Below are 15,914 nucleotides of genomic sequence, written 5' to 3' on the forward strand. Positions count from 1 at the left end.
TGTCTAGCTGACGGCCAGATGGGCCTTTACTTAGCTGTGACCTAGGAGCTGCACCCTAGGCTGGAGAACAGTCCTAAAGTCTCTGCAACTCCTCTGTAGCTTTGTTTTCAGGCTAGACAGATGCGTGGAATGAGCAAGTAGTCATGCTAGGCTTTCTCTAGGTAAAACAGTGAACAAGGCAGTGGTTTTCCTTTTTGCAGCTCGTCTAAGGCACAGAGCCCCAAACTGAGGTACATGTACCCTTGGGAGACCAAAAGATTCTTAAAAGTTATGCAAGCAGCTTGGACAAGTAATTAAAGGAATTAATTTCTCAACTGTTACAGATATTATTTCTTAGGGTTGTTCTATCTGAAAATGGGCCTTTGGACTAGGTTCTCACCACCCCTTTCACAACTGTCCTTCTACTTTTCAAAAGAAAGGCATACCTCCACCCCATCCCTCTGCCCCATCCATCCCAAATGTTACCAGCCTGCTTTGTCCAGACCGTTTGTGGGGCCGGATGAAGGGTGTTGAGAACAGAAAGCATCTACCTTCTGGGCTGCACATCCCCTGGGCCACTTGGTTTCCCACTTTCTGTTTTCATCACGATTGAAGGAAGACTCTATCAAGTGGTAGATCTTTCAAAATGATTCCTGAGGATAAATTCTATATTGCTTTTGATATGCAACTCAAGAGAAGTTCTCAGAATTGAGTGACATTTGTGTTACAAATTCCTTCCATTCACAACTTCTGAACTTTGTGAATAAGTTTTATTAGGCTTTACAGCTTTAAAAATTAAAATGGAAGTAACATTGTTGCTGAACCTGTCTCATTCCAGTAAGAAGTATTATTACTCTAGGGCTAAATAAACTAACTGAGAAACAAAAGAGCCCACTTCTTTCATTGCCAATGACATTTCCAATATAATTTCACTTTTAATGTTTAGTAATTGTTTATAAAGATTTAAATTTATTTATGTCTTTGATGAATCATATACTACTAATAATCATAACAATAAGTCAATCCGGGAGAAAAATCTTTTTTAAGATTCAGAGATTTGTGACTATAAGCAATTAAAAAAATATCGAATTTATATGTATTTTTGTTGCAGAGAAGTAGTGTGGGGTGATCAATATGATTTTCAAGTATAAAATTATATTGCACAAGGATATATGTGGGGGAGTGGAATGGAAAGACAAAATCATGAAGAAAAATAATGTTAAAAACCGTGTGCATATATTTTATACTGATGATGGTGAAAATCAGATTGCCTGGTATTGTGATGTACTGGCTACAGCTAAAATAGTGCTGCAATAAAAACAATAAAATAGTTTTTTATTTTTTATAAAAAATAGTTTTTTATTTTTATAGTTTTTTAAAAACTATAAAATAGTTTTATTTTATAGGTAACCATTTACAATGTTCCAAATTATACTCCTTGCAATAAAAAGATTAAAGATTTTATATGTTAACTTTAAAAAAGGAAGAGAGGGTTCAAATAGGTTTTTCAAAATTCTAATGGGAGTTTGAGAGCAGAAAAGTCTGAAGGCTGGGGTGTCAGTTGGGAGAAGGGACATATGTTGGAGTCCAGAAATCCAGATTCTGCCATTTAGTAGCTCTGCAACTTTGCACAATTAATTAAATTGATCCAGTGTCTTTTTTTTTTTTTTTTTTGGTCGTGCTGTGGGGCTTGTAGGATTTTAGTTCCCTGACCAGGGATTGAACCCTGGCCCATGGCATTGAGAGCGCGGAGTTCTTAACCACTGGACGGCTGCCAGGGAATTCCCCAGTTTGCTTTTCTTACGCAATGAAAATAATACTTTTCTTGCTAAACTGTGGTGAAAAGAGGTGACTTGATTGTGGGCAACACTCTAGGCAGAGGGTCCTACGTATAATCAGTAAGTGTTGGTTTCTCATTACTTCTTCCAATGCCATTATGATTTTTCTCTCCATCTCCTTCATTCTCCCTTCTTCTACCCTCTTGTATATTCAAAATTAGCCTCATCTTACACCCCCTATTAAATATATTTGATTCACATTTGAAAGGTCCCAGAGTGTCTTCTATAAGTCCATTCATCCAACAGATATACATTGGGTACTTATTATATTTCAGAGACTATTATGGCACTGGGGGTAAACGTGTGAATAAAAAAAGATGAAATCCCTATTGTCATAGAGCTTATATAGTAACTAAGTGCATGGTGATGGGAATGCATTGGCTACTCCCAGCATAGCAGTGTCCTCTCACTGTTAGTTAATGTCCTTTCACATTGGACAGTCCCACTGACTAATGGGAGACCAGTTAGGTTCCTGCAGGTTGGTTCAGCTGTCCATTCATGCATCTATCCACCCAGCCATCTTTTCAATTAAAATGTACTGAGACACTCCTAGATGTTAGGGCCACCATCAGACATTCTTCCTCTGAAAGGTGACCACAGCAACACACTATTTTAACAAAATCCCCTTGATGCATGCTTTACCACAATACGTCTGGAGACTAATTGCATGATGTATCTATTTTTTGGTTAAAATGCAAATACCTCTGGTTTTCTTTAATTTTTGACTGTGTTTCCTATTTGTTTAAAATATCAAATACATTTTGAATGATTCAAACCAATTTGTATTCCTCATAAAACAATAATTTGTTTTACAGAGACTTGCTTCTGGAATGCAAGTAAAAAAATATTTTAAATGATGGATTTAGGGATGGGAGAAGATCTAGGTACTCAAAGTGATTCTGTTTCTACTTGGTTTTGAGACTATCATGGAATGTTGTTCCACCACTTACTTGGAAAACTAGTCTTTCATAAATGCAACACTGAGTTAGTTTATCCAGATTTTATCCAGAAGTTTAAAAATAGTTTGTAACATTCTACACTCCCAGTTTCCTTCTCTCTACCCAATTCTTACAGATACAGGTCTTCAGAGAAGCCAAAGTTTTAAAGATGAGACATTTCAGTTCGTTCGGCCAAAGAGATCTTTTATCAAAGCATACAGTTCTTAGAGTCAAAATATTTTTTCTTTTTTAAAATTGAGATAAAGTTCACAAAATAAAACACCCCATCTTTACTCTTTTAAAGTTTATAATTCAGTGGTTTTTAGTGTTCTTAGAATGTTGTGCAACCATCACCACTGTCCAGTTCCAGAACATTTCCATCACCCCAACTCTCCCCTTCTCCAACCCCTGATAATTACTAATCTATTTTCTGTCTCCATGAAGTTGCCTATTCGGGACATTCCATATACATGGAATTATACAGTATGTGATTTCTTTCACTTGGGATAATGTTTTCAAGGTTCATCCATGTTGTAGCACGGATTGGTACTTCACTGCTTTTTATGGTCGAATAATATTCCGTTGTATGGATGTAGCACGTTTTGCTTATCTATTCATCGGTTGCAGTGAGTCGTTCCCATATTTTGGCTATTACAAATAATGCTGCAGTATATATTCATGTACAAGTTTATGTGTGAACATATGTTGTCAGTTCTCTCGGGTATATACCTAGGAATGAAATTGCTGGGTCATATGGTAACTCTATGTTTAACTTTTTGACGACCTGCCAGAATGTTGTACCATTTTACATAAAAACATGTTTATATGTATTTGCTGTATGTAGGCAAAATGTGTATTTCTATACTAGGGGATTCCTTTTTAGTTTCAAAAAATAAAAAAAGCACTTGAAAGAATTGTAGCTTGGATTTTTAAGAGAAAAGATTAAATAGAAGAAAATTCCCCTTAGCGAAATGAAGCAATATTTTTTGTACAAGCATTACATACATATATCTTTTCATTTCTCAAAAATATATTTATGCTGTAAAGAATTTGAGAATATTTTTACTTGTAAGAATTAAAAATTAAGTATTCAGTTTAACCATTGCTAAGAAAAGATTGTTATGTCAAAACACTGTTGAAGTTCCCCTTTAGAAAATATTTCCATCACTAACTCTGAATGATGAAAGTAATTATTTTCAACATTATAATGCATACTCTGTTTTAAGAGATATATTTATATTTAACATATACAGACTTTAAACCCAGGACATAGAACCTCACTTGTAGATGAGAGTCTTCTGGAAGAGAAGAGTGGCAGAATTTTTTTTAAGTACCAAGATTTGACTATGAAGTAATTCGTGCACATGGCATTGGTAAGGCGCTCTTTCAGGTGGATCAAGCCCTTGGCCACAGATTCCTGGTGAGTGTCCTCAAGTACGATCACTGGTTTTTATTTAATAATTTCCCCTAAAGGTTGGTTCTGCAGGTGTAAATTATCTGAATGCTTCACATGTCAAAAAGCCCAGTTGTTCCAGAAATCTATGGATTATGCCTGCTGCCATTCTGTGATTCATTTTTATTATTAAACAGCAGTCCTCTCTCCTCTCCGCCAGTTGCACCCACATGATCACCCAGTGGGAGGACGCACAAGCCTACAGATTCTTGCTCTCCTATTCACTGGGTTTGAATAGCAAAAACCTTCTCATACGTCCAGAGCAGCAGGGTCCCTATAACTAGGAGAGTTAGGACAATGAACTTCATGAGTGGGGTAGGCAGAATAATGACCACACCCTAATCCCCAGAGCCTCTGAACATGCTCTGCTATGTAGCAAGGGGGAATTATGGTTGTCGATGAAATTAAGGTTGCTAATCCGCTGACCTTGCCATGAGGAAATTATCCTGGATTATCTGGGTGGGCCCAGTATAATTAAAAGGGTCCCTAGAAGCAAAAGAGGAAGGCAGAAGAGTGAGAGTCGAGAAGGAGATGTGATGAAAAGAGCAGAGGTCAGAGGGTTGCAGCAAGGGAGAGACTCAGCTGGTCACCGCTGGCTTTGAAGGTGGAATAGACCGTGAGCCAGGGAATGCGGGCAGCCTTTAGAATCTGGAGAAAGCAAGGAAACTGAGTCTCCCTTGGAGCCTCCAGAAGGAACACAGCCCTGCCAGCACCTTGATCTTCTGCCAGTGAGACCTACTTCAGACTTCTGACCTCCAGAACCATAAGAGAATAAATTTGTATTGTTTTCAACCACTGAGTTTGTGGTCATGTGTTACAGCAGCAGTAGGAAACTAATATGAGATTATTCGAGGTGACTAAAAAAAATTTTGGGAATTAAGACAGGGAAATGTTAAACGGTGAAACATGTGAGAAGTTTTGGAGCTGATGAATATGTATTGATGGGCAGTGAAGGGAGAGAGGGGGATGGGAGGGAGGACGCAATTCTTTCAGAAATGCAGCCAAGTCTTATTTATTTGGAGCGAATGTGAAGCAAACTGCAAAGTACTCTTAATTTTGAATTGTTCTTTAAAGAAACAAAAAAGTAACCCCACTCCTAAGCATATATCTGGAAAAGATGAAAATTCTAATTCAAAAAGGTGACATGAACCCCTGTGTTCATAGCAGCACTATTTACAATAGTCAAAACATAGAAGCAACCTAAGTGTCCGTCGACAGATGAATAGATAAAGAAGATATGGTGTAGATATATGCAATAGAATATTACTCAGCCATAAAAAAGTATAAAATAATGCCATTTGTGGCAGCATGGATGCAACTAGAAATGATCATGCTAAGTGAAGTCAAACAGAGAAAAACAAATATCATGTGATATTGCTTATATGTGGAATCTAAAAAAATGATACTAATGAACTTATTTACAAAACAGAAACAGACTCACAGACATAGAAAACAAACGTATGGTTACCAAAGGGGAAAGAGAGGGAAAGGATAAATTAGGAGTTTGGGATTAACAGATGCACACTACTATATATAAAATAGATAATCAACAAGGACTTACTGTGTAGCACAGGGAACTATATTCGGTATCTTGTAATATATATTGGAAAAGAATCTGAAAAAGAATGTGTGCATATATATATCTGTATCAGTTTACTGTAGACCTAAAACTAACACAGCATTGTAAATCAACTATAATTTAAAAAAAAAACATAAAAAATAGAATTGCCTTATTTTTTTAAAAACCTGCTGTATTTAAAAAAAAAGGAATTGCCTTATTTTTAAATATATTAAGCAGCGGGAGGAACAAATGGGGGATGGGGTGGGGGGAGAAGGGACAGTCACAGGGATTCCGATCTGTTCGAGTGCCACCTCCCAGCCACTCTGCCTACAGCCTTTTGGGCACGTTTTCCAACATTTCTGAGTCAGTTTGCTCTGGTGTAAAATGTGGAAAAACCTACGTTGCCTACAATTTTAATGAGACTATATATACGGAGGCCAAAATTGCTATAAGATGTAACCTGTCCTTATTTACAAATGTCCAAAGGGATAACGACCTGATTAAACAACAGTTGTTGTAAATACTTTTTGATTTAAAACAGTTTATTCCCTCTATTTAACACGTCTTTCCCCTTTTTCTTTTCTGATTTACTCCATTACTACACTGAAATGCCACCCTGGCCTATACTGGAATTGTCATGAATTCCAAGAGAAGGGTCGCGGAGAAGGGGGACTTTAGTGTGGAGGCCCGTGAGTGTGGGCCGGACCCACTCCCAGTCCCCCATCTCCTAGCCTGGGTCTCACGCAGAGGCACGGCTCTGTAGGTTTCTGTAATGCTTATCAGCATCTCAACGCAAGAAGAAGGAGCCGAGGATGGAGAAATAAGCCTCCTTTGGACAGGAGGTTTCAGAGAGGAGAAGGCTCTACACGAAAAAAGGGACAAGGGTGGCAGAGAAATCACAGCCCGAGTCTGGGACCCAGTTCTCCTCCCATCCAAGCTCTGTTTTAAGGATTCAATTCGATGACAGATGTGGAAGCTCTTGGACGGTCATAAGCCTGAGGCAGACATACGCAGTTTTGAGTGGTTGTCCTAGTCACTCCAGGCTGCTGTGACACATACCATCGACTGGGGGGCTTATGAGCAATACAAATTTATTTCTCACAGTTCTGGAGGCTGACCGTCTGAGATCCGGGTATCAGCATGGGCATGTTTTTGTGAGGACGCTCTCCTGGGTTGCAGACTGCTGGCTTCTCATCGTATCCTCACATGGGAGAAGGACTGAGAGAGAGCTCTCCAGGTCCTTTTAGAAGGGGAATAATCCTATTCACAAGGACTGCACCCTCATGACCTAATACTCCCAAAGGCCCCACCTCCTAATACTATCACATGGGGCTTAGGATTTCAACATATGAATTGGAGTAGGACACACACATTCAGTCTTTTTTTGGTTGCATCTTTCCTGTTAAAATTTCTCTATAATAATGATGTTACCCCAGTTGGATTTCTGCCTCACTTATAAGACCCTGAACTACCTAACTCTCCCCTGACTTGTTCGTATTGTTTCCCAAACCGTCTCCCCAGTCCGGTTAGGTTTCTTCCATCCTCCCTCCTTCCGGCTGGTTCCACTTAACAGCATCCAGGATACACTAGTCTTTGCAGCAGTTCCTGGACAAGGCTGCCTCCTTCCAGCTCTCCTCTAGTTTTCATTATGAGAGTCGTCTCCCTCCAATCATCCGTCCATCCAGGTCTCACCTTCCAAGTGTCCCCACCGCACCCAGCACAATGAGGACCACACCAAAGGTTGTGAGTACTTGACTGATTAAAAGGAGGAAATGTAGTGATGATATCCAGAGAGAGGATAACATTTATCTTGTCACTTGTGACAATCAACTGGCAATAGTAACCTTATTGGAAACTAAAAAAAAAGGTTTCTGGAGTTAATTCTTGTGTTCTTTTTCTTTTTAGTTTGTTTTGCATTAAAACCAGCAGTTTAAATTAATCCGCGTTTTTGCTTTTTCGTAGGTTGCTCGTACTTATTCTCTTTTCTGTACAACATGCGTACGGGGTAAGTCCATTAATGAGCTCTGATTGCATGTTGAAAATTCACTGTATTGAATGAATCATTTTTATTATATTTTTTTAACCATTTTTAAAAATGCAAGTATAGTTAATTTACAATATTGTGTTAGTTTCAGGTGTACAGCAAAGTGATTCTGTTTATCTATCTATCTATCTATATCTTGATTCTTTTCCATTATAGGTTATTACAAGATATTTAATATAGTTCCCTGTGCTATGCAGTAGGTCCCTGTTGGTTATCTGTTTTATATATAGTAGTGTGTATATGTTAATCCCAAACTCCTAATTTATCCCTCCCCTCCTTTCCCCTTTTATAACCATAAATTTGTTTTCTGTGTCTGTGAGTCTATTTCTGTTTTGTAAATAAATTCATTTGTATCATTTTTTTAGATTCCACATAGAAGCGATATCATATATTTGTCCTTCTCTGGCTTATTTCACTTAGTATGATAATTTCTAGGTCCATCCATATTGCTGCAAATGGCATGATTTCATTCTTTTTTATGGCTAATATACCATTTGTTATATATATATATATTTACCACATCTTCTTTATCCATTCATCTGTTAATAGACATTTAAGTTGCTTCCATGTCTTGGCTATTGTAAATAGTGCTGCTATGAACATTGGGGTGCATGTATTTTTTCAAATTAGAGTTTTCTCTGGATAAATACCCAGAAGTGGGATTTCAGGATCACATGGTAACTCTATTTTCAGATTTTTAAGGAACCTCCATACTGTTCCTCATAGTGCCTGAACCAATTTATATTCCCACCAGCAGTGTAGGAGGGTTCCCTTTTCTCCACACCTTCTCCAGCATTTATTATTTGTAGACTTTTTTTTTTTTTTTTTTGCGGTACACGGGCCTCTCACTGCTGGGGCCCCTCCCGTTGTGGAGCACAGGCTCTGGACGCGCAGGCTCAGCGTCCATGGCTCACGGGCCCAGCCACTCCGCGGCATGTGGGATCTTCCCGGACCGGGGTATGAACCCGTGTCCCCTGCATCGGCAGGCGGACTCTCAACCACTGCGCCACCCGGGAAGCCCTATTTGTAGACTTTTTGATGATGGACATTCTGACTGGTGTGAGGTGATACCTCATTGTAGTTTTGATTTGCATTTCTCTGATACTTAGCAGTATTGAGCATCTTTTCATGTGCCTCTTGGCCATCTGTATGTCTTCTTTGGAGAAATGTCTATTTAGGTCTTTTACCCGTTTTTTATTTGGTTGTTTGGCTTTTTTTTATATTAAGCTGTATGAGCTGTTTGTGTATTTTGGAAATTAATCCCTTATCAGTAGCATCATTTGCAAATATTTTCTCCCAGTCCATAAGTTGTCTTTCCATTTTGTTTATGGTTTCTTTTGCTTTGACAAAGATTTTAAGTTTAATTAGGTCTCATTTGTTTATTTTTGTTTTTATTTCCATTACCCTAGGAGACAGATCCAAAAAAATTTTGCTGCAATTTATGTCAAAGGGTGTTTTGCCTATGTTTTCCTCTGGGAGTTTTATAGTATCCTATCTTACATTTAGGTCATTAATCCATTTTTTTTTAACATCTTTATTGGAGTATAATTGCTTTACAGTGGTGTGTTAGTTTCTGCTTTACAACAAAATGAATCAGTTATATATATACATACGTTCCCATATCTCTTCCCTCTTGCGTCGCCCTCCCTCCCACCCTCCCTATCCCACCCCTCCAGGTGATCACAAAGCACTGAGCTGATCTCCCTGTGCTATGCGGCTGCTTCCCACTAGCTATCTACCTTACGTTTGGTAGTGTATACATGTCCATGCCTCTCTCTCGCTTTGTCACAGCTTACCCTTCCCCCTCCCATATCCTCAAGTCCACTCTCTAGTAGGTCTGTGTCTTTATTCCCGTCTTACCCCTAGGTTCTTCATGACTTTTTTTTTCTTAGATTCCATATATATGTGTTAGCATATGGTATTTGTCTCTCTCTTTCTGACTTACTTCACTCTGTAAGACAGACTCTAGGTCTATCCACCTCATTACAAATAGCTCAGTTTCGTTTCTTTTTATGGCTGAGTAATATTCCATTGTATATATGTACCACATCTTCTTTATCCATTCATCTGATGATGGACACTTAGGTTGTTTCCATCTCCAGGCTATTGTAAATAGAGCTGCAATGAGCATTTTGGTACATGACTCTTTTTGAATTATGGTTTTCTCAGGGTATATGCCCAGTAGTGGGATTGCTGGGTCATATGGTAGTTCTATTTGTAGTTTTTAAAGGAACCTCCATACTGTTCTCCACAGTGGCTGTATCAATTGACATTCCCACCAACACATTAATCCATTTTGAGTTTATCTTTGTATATGATGTTAGAGAATGTTCTAATTTCATTCTTTTACATGTAGCTATCCAGTTTACCCAGCACCACTTATCAAAGAAACTGTCTCTTCTCTGCTGTATATTCTTGCCTCTTTTGTTGTAGAGTAATTGACCATAGTACATGGTTTTATTTCTGGGCTTTCTATCCTGTTCCATTGATGTTTATGTCTGTTTTTTGTGCCAGTACCATACTGTTTTGATTACTGTAGCTTTGTAGTATAACCTTAATTCAGGGAGCGTGTTTCCTCCAGCTCCGTTCTTCTCAAGATTGTTTCGGCTATTTGGGGTCTTCTGTGTTCCATACAAATTAAACATTTTTTTGTTCTAGTCCTGTGAAAAATGCAATTGGTAAATCGATAGCGATTGCATTGAATCTGTAGATTTCCTTGGGTAGTATAGCTATTTTGACAACATTGATTCTTTCAATCCAAATACATAGTATATCTTTCCATCTGTTTGTGTCATCTTTGATTTCTTTCATCAGTGACTTATAGTTTTCAGAGTACAGGTCTTTTGCCTCCTTACGTAGGTTTATTCATAGGTATTTTTTTTCTTTTTGATGTTATGGTAAATGGGGTTGTTTCCTTAATTTCTCTTTCTGATATTTCATTGTTAGTGTATAGGAATGCAAGAGATTTCTGTACGTTAATTTTGTATCCTACAACTTTACCAGATTCATTGACGAGCTCTAGTAGTTTTCTGGCAGCATCTTTAGGATTTACTATGTATAGTATCATGTCATCTCTGCAAACAGTGACAGTTTTACTCCTTTTCCAACTTGGATTCCTTTCATTTCTTTTTCTTCTCTGATTGCCAGGACTTTCAGAACTATGATGAGTTAAGTGGTGAGAGTGGACATCCTTTTCTTGTTCCTGATCTTAGAGGAAATACTTTCAGGTTTTCACCATTGAGTATGATGTTAGCTGTGGGTTTGTCATATGTGACCTTTATTATGTTGAGGTATGTTCCCTCTATGCCCACTTTCTATAGATTTTTTTTTTATCATAAATGGATGTTGAATTTTATCAAAGGCTTTTTCTGCCTCTATTGAGATGATCGTATGGTCTTTATTCTTCAGTTTGTAAATGTGGTATATCACATTGATTGATTTGCAGATATTGAAAAATCCTTGCATCCCTGGGGTAAATCCCACTTGATCATGGTGTATGATCCTTTTAATGTATTGTTGGAGTTGGTTTGCTGGTATTTTGTTGAGGATTTTTGCCTCTGTGTTCATCAGTGATATTGTCCTATAATTTTCTTGTTTTGTGATATCTTTGTCTGGTTTTGGTATCAGGGTGATGGTGACCTTATAGAATGAGTTCAGAAGTGTTCCTTCCTGTACAAGTTTTTGGAATAGTTTCAGAAAGTTAAGTGTCAGCTCGTCTCTAAATGTTTGGTAGAATTGGCCTGTGAAGCCATCTGGTCCTGGACTTTTGTTTGTTGGGAGTTTTTAAATCACACATGCAATTTCAGTACTTGTAATTAGTCTGTTCATATTTTGTATTTATTCCTGGTTCAGTCTTGGCAGATTGTACTTTTCTAAGAATTTGTTCATTTCTTATAGATTGTCCATTTTATTGGCATATAGTTGCTTGTAGTAGTCTCTTATGATCCTTTGTATTTCTGCAGTGTCAGTTGTAACTTCTCCTTTTTCATTTCTGATTTATTGATTTGATCCCTCTCCTTTTTTTCTTGATGAGTCTGGCTAAAGGTTTATCAATTTTGTTTACCTTTACAGAGAATGAGCTTTTAGTTTCATTGATCTTTTCTCTTGTGTTCTAGTCTCTATTTCATTTATTTCTGCTCTGATCTTTATGATTTATTTCCTTCCTTTATGATGAAAACCTTTGGGTTTTGTTCATTCTTCTTTCTTTATTATACTTTTAAACAATTCACTCTCTGGGATTATTCTCTCATCTGTAAAAATGAAGTGTTGGATTAGATGAACTCTAAGGTTTCTTTTATATTCTACAGTTAAGACTGATTACCAAATTGCATAGGTATTAGAGATTTTTTTTTTGTTTTATAATATAACCCTTTCTTCAAAACTTTTTTCAGAGTGGGCAGGAAGCAGCCAGGCCAGTACACGATTAAATCAAGAAGTATAAGATTAAATTTGAACGTTTTAATTCTGGAGAAGGATAAGCCTAGAACATTCCGTAACAAGCCCTCTTTCTTCTGCCTCCTCTCTAGAGAATCTAAGTTATTAAACCCAACTTCAGACATTTCTAGGCAATCCTACTAGAGGCAGCCTTTAGTCAGGTTCATCTTGAGAAAGCCAGACTGGTTTAAGTCACGCTAGTGAACACACGTCTGTCTATCCGTCCGCTAGCTTGGATCCACCTGATCCAACTTCGGTGATTTCAAGTTATCATAGGTCTTTGCAGAGTGAATCAAAATAGAAAGTTGCCATGCATTCTCCTTTCCCTTTTAGTCAGGAGCAAAAGCACATGCATTAAAGAATAGGACGCCCTAGGTTTTTGGCTTTGCCATTGATTCATCTCTTAACCTATTCAAGACTTAGTTTTCTCCTGTGGGAAGTGGGCATGATAAAATTTGCCCAACTTAGTTCACAGGCATTTCAGAGAATCACCTCAAATAATGAACAGAAACATACTGAAATATTTGTGTGTGAATTCTTTTTTCTCTTATCTGACTTTTCTAAGTTTCTTTTATATTACATTCTTTTTTTTCTATTACAAAAGTCTACAGAGCACTAAATTTTGCTTCCTTTGTTACTTATGTCTCACATAAGTGCATATAACTCCTGAACCAAAGATTATTCTATCCTGGACCTTCCTGCCAAATTCTGGTATGCGAAGATTCTAGAGATTTCACACAGAGAATGGCTCTACTGTAGGTGGGTTTTAAAGGGAGAGAAATAAATTGATGCAATCTCTATTAAAGGCAATTTGGCATTATCTATCAGGATTTTAAATGCACATGCCTGTTGACATAGCAATTTCCCTTTTTGGAATTTATCATACATATTTATTCTGACTTCTGCATAAAGGTGTATGCACAAGAATATTAGTTTAAAGGTAGTGTTTGATAGCAAAAAAGGGAGATAATGAAATGACCATCAATAAGGACTGATTAAATAGTACTTTGTTTGGTGGATAGTCATATGTTTTAATTCAGAATGATTAAGTGAGAAAAGCAAGGTACAAAGAAATATACCATTTGGGTAAAAATAAGACAAGGACAAAAATCACCAAAAGTGTGTGTGTGTGTGTGTGTGTGTGTGTGATCATTGTGTAAATATGCTCATAAATGCCCAGACACAGGTTTGAAGAGAGCGATTACCTTTAGGGGAGGGAACCGGGGGCCAGAGTTGGAAGATAAAATATCTTTTTTCCATTACACTATGTTGTACTGTTTGCATTATCATGTGCATATGTTATTTGTTTTGCCAAGAAAACCCAATAAAAGTAAAAAATGCAAGACTGATTACTAACCTGGAAGTTAGTAAAATATTTTCTTTAACTTTCTATGCCACAAATATTTGTTTAAAAATATCTGAGATAAAATAGATAGTGACTTTTCTTTTCTTTGAAGAAGAATGACACCGGGTTTTGAGAATGCCACTGTATTCCCAGTGAATGTGGTTTATATTTTGGGTGTTGACTTGTCTGAGATATTGTCTTGATCTCTTTTTAATGGGATTATACAATCCGTTTCTGAGGTGCAGTTTCTTCCTCTATAAATGCCCCCCCTTTGAAGTGATGTTTTTGGGGATATGTCTGATGGAGAAGAACTTTGTAGGGACTGAAGTCACCTCGCTGTTTCCTTTTATTGGTCCAAGTCAAAGCTTTACCTGTGTTCCTTTATTAGAATTCTGCTAATCTACTTTAAACTGATTCTTGTCTGACATTTAATTTTGCTACAAACATCTCAATGATGCTTGGCACAATTAAGTTAAAAAAAACCAAACTTGCCTTTATGTTCAAGCCATCTAATCAACCGACCTTCTTTTTTCTCTGGTTATTTTGATATTTCACTGAACACATAGTAATGAATCCCAACCTTAAATGAACCCAAGTGTTCAGCCTAGTTATTTTAAGTGCTTTCATGCTGTCCTGACCTGGCCCTGAGCGTTTAAAAAATAGTTTTTCCCTAATCAGGGTTTTGAACTTATTGTTTCTGCATTTATAGATAACAGGGTTCCTCAAAATTCGAGAGGCATATGTTTCTGAAACTTCAAATACATTTTTTTAAACTTAAATTATCTACTTGCTTGGCTCTTGTCAAGGTTCGAATTTTTATATACTTTTAATGACCCATAAGCATTATGTTTATAAAGATGTCCTTTTTATTAATGCTTAAGTTAAAGATTTTTTATTGTGTCTGCACATAGTTTTCAAGAAAAAAGAGGTCTTAATGGTATGATTGAAAAGAAAAATGAATGCTGCTCAGACTCCTTTCCCTCCCATCACATATACATTCGTATGTATACATTTGTGTATTTCATGTGTACATATGTATATTCATGTATATTTATGCACATAAGTATGTTTGTATAGTTATGTATATATATCTTCTATCAGAACTGTACATATTGGTTCAGTTGCTTTATGTTTCCCCGTTATATGTTGGTCTAAAGGCTAAAGTCTACAGTGTCGTTAGTTTTAAGAGATCTATCGGTTATAGAAGCGTGTGGTCCTGTCCACACCTACGACTCCTGGCACCGAGAGCTGCTTTACCACATCCTCCCTCTCAACGTGCACCCCTGTCTGTGAACAAATGCTCAGTGCATTTTCACTGCAGGTGCATGATGCTGGCTGTCGTTGAGGATCTACTTATGGAAACAGTTCCTCTGGGACTACTGTATTGAAGTGACTGATGACTCACCATATACATAGAATTTGTGAGAAAAAGGGGCTGATTCTTCCCACGGGGCGTGCGTGCATGTGCGTGTGTGTGTGTTAAAGTTAAGACGAGATGCGACTGTGGGGTCATTCTCTAAAGAGAGTTGAAGAAAAGCTAGCTAAAAGTGGGGAAAGTGCTCAAGTTATTCAAGTCCAAGAGCTTTCTGGTTGAGACACACATTAGAGGGAGCCATCTTGGAGCAAATTGTAGGAAGACTAATTTTAATCCGAGTCCAAGGCTATGACTGCAGTTCTGACCCAGGAGGGCCTCCCTGTGGGACACATACCCTAGCTGATCTTGGAGATAAAGTAAGAGGGTCTTATTGAAAAAAAGCCAAGCTTATAATTTAAACTTGACACCACTGTGGTGTCTAGTTGTGTACACAACTACATAGTTAACATTCTAAGATTGTTCACAACTTGGTAAACGAAATCTTACCGAGAGAGAGATTGCAGAAGTTTCTGATTAAAGCAGAGTAGCTTCAGAGGGAGTTTTTTTTTTTTTAATCCTGGCTCACATAAACTTTTATCCTGCTCACGTAACCATCAACTCTTTTATTATCAAGCCACAATGTAAGTTTTTTGCCTTTTTATATATCAATATTAGTCTTTTCACAGTTTCAGAGGTAAAATTATACTGTGACATGCTCATGAGTTAGATAAACCAACAGTGCTTGTTATAAGGTATATACCATGTACCCATCGAGGTGATGAATACTGGTAAACTAAAGCAGATTCTTCACTTTCTAGGGTGGAAAGAAGTTTATTGGTCCCTGCGGGGGAAGAGATTGCTCTCTTTGCCAGTGCTTTCCTGAAAAGGGGTCTCGGGTAAGTGATGTAAAAATCAGCATGGGAAATGGGAGCGGGAAACGGGAAATTACTAATCAAAGGGCATAAAGC

General features: G+C 37.5%; 1 protein-coding gene across 1 annotated transcript in view; it reads left to right on the forward strand.

The window, feature by feature from the left end:
• Positions 1-4,119: 4,119 nt before the first annotated feature.
• The window catches only part of COL4A4 (collagen type IV alpha 4 chain), a gene marked incomplete at its 5' end in the record, with an annotated part of 118,387 nt that continues 106,592 nt past the window's right edge, over positions 4,120-15,914 (forward strand). Inside the window, 3 exons of the mRNA XM_082658683.1 lie at positions 4,120-4,175; positions 7,732-7,774; positions 15,765-15,842. Coding sequence (XP_082514809.1) covers positions 4,120-4,175; positions 7,732-7,774; positions 15,765-15,842 — 177 coding nt within the window. The remainder of the gene's footprint in view (positions 4,176-7,731; positions 7,775-15,764; positions 15,843-15,914) is intronic.

This window comes from Grampus griseus (genome assembly GCF_964374135.1).
Source record: "Grampus griseus genome assembly, chromosome: 7".
NCBI classification, from domain to species: domain Eukaryota; kingdom Metazoa; phylum Chordata; class Mammalia; order Artiodactyla; family Delphinidae; genus Grampus; species Grampus griseus.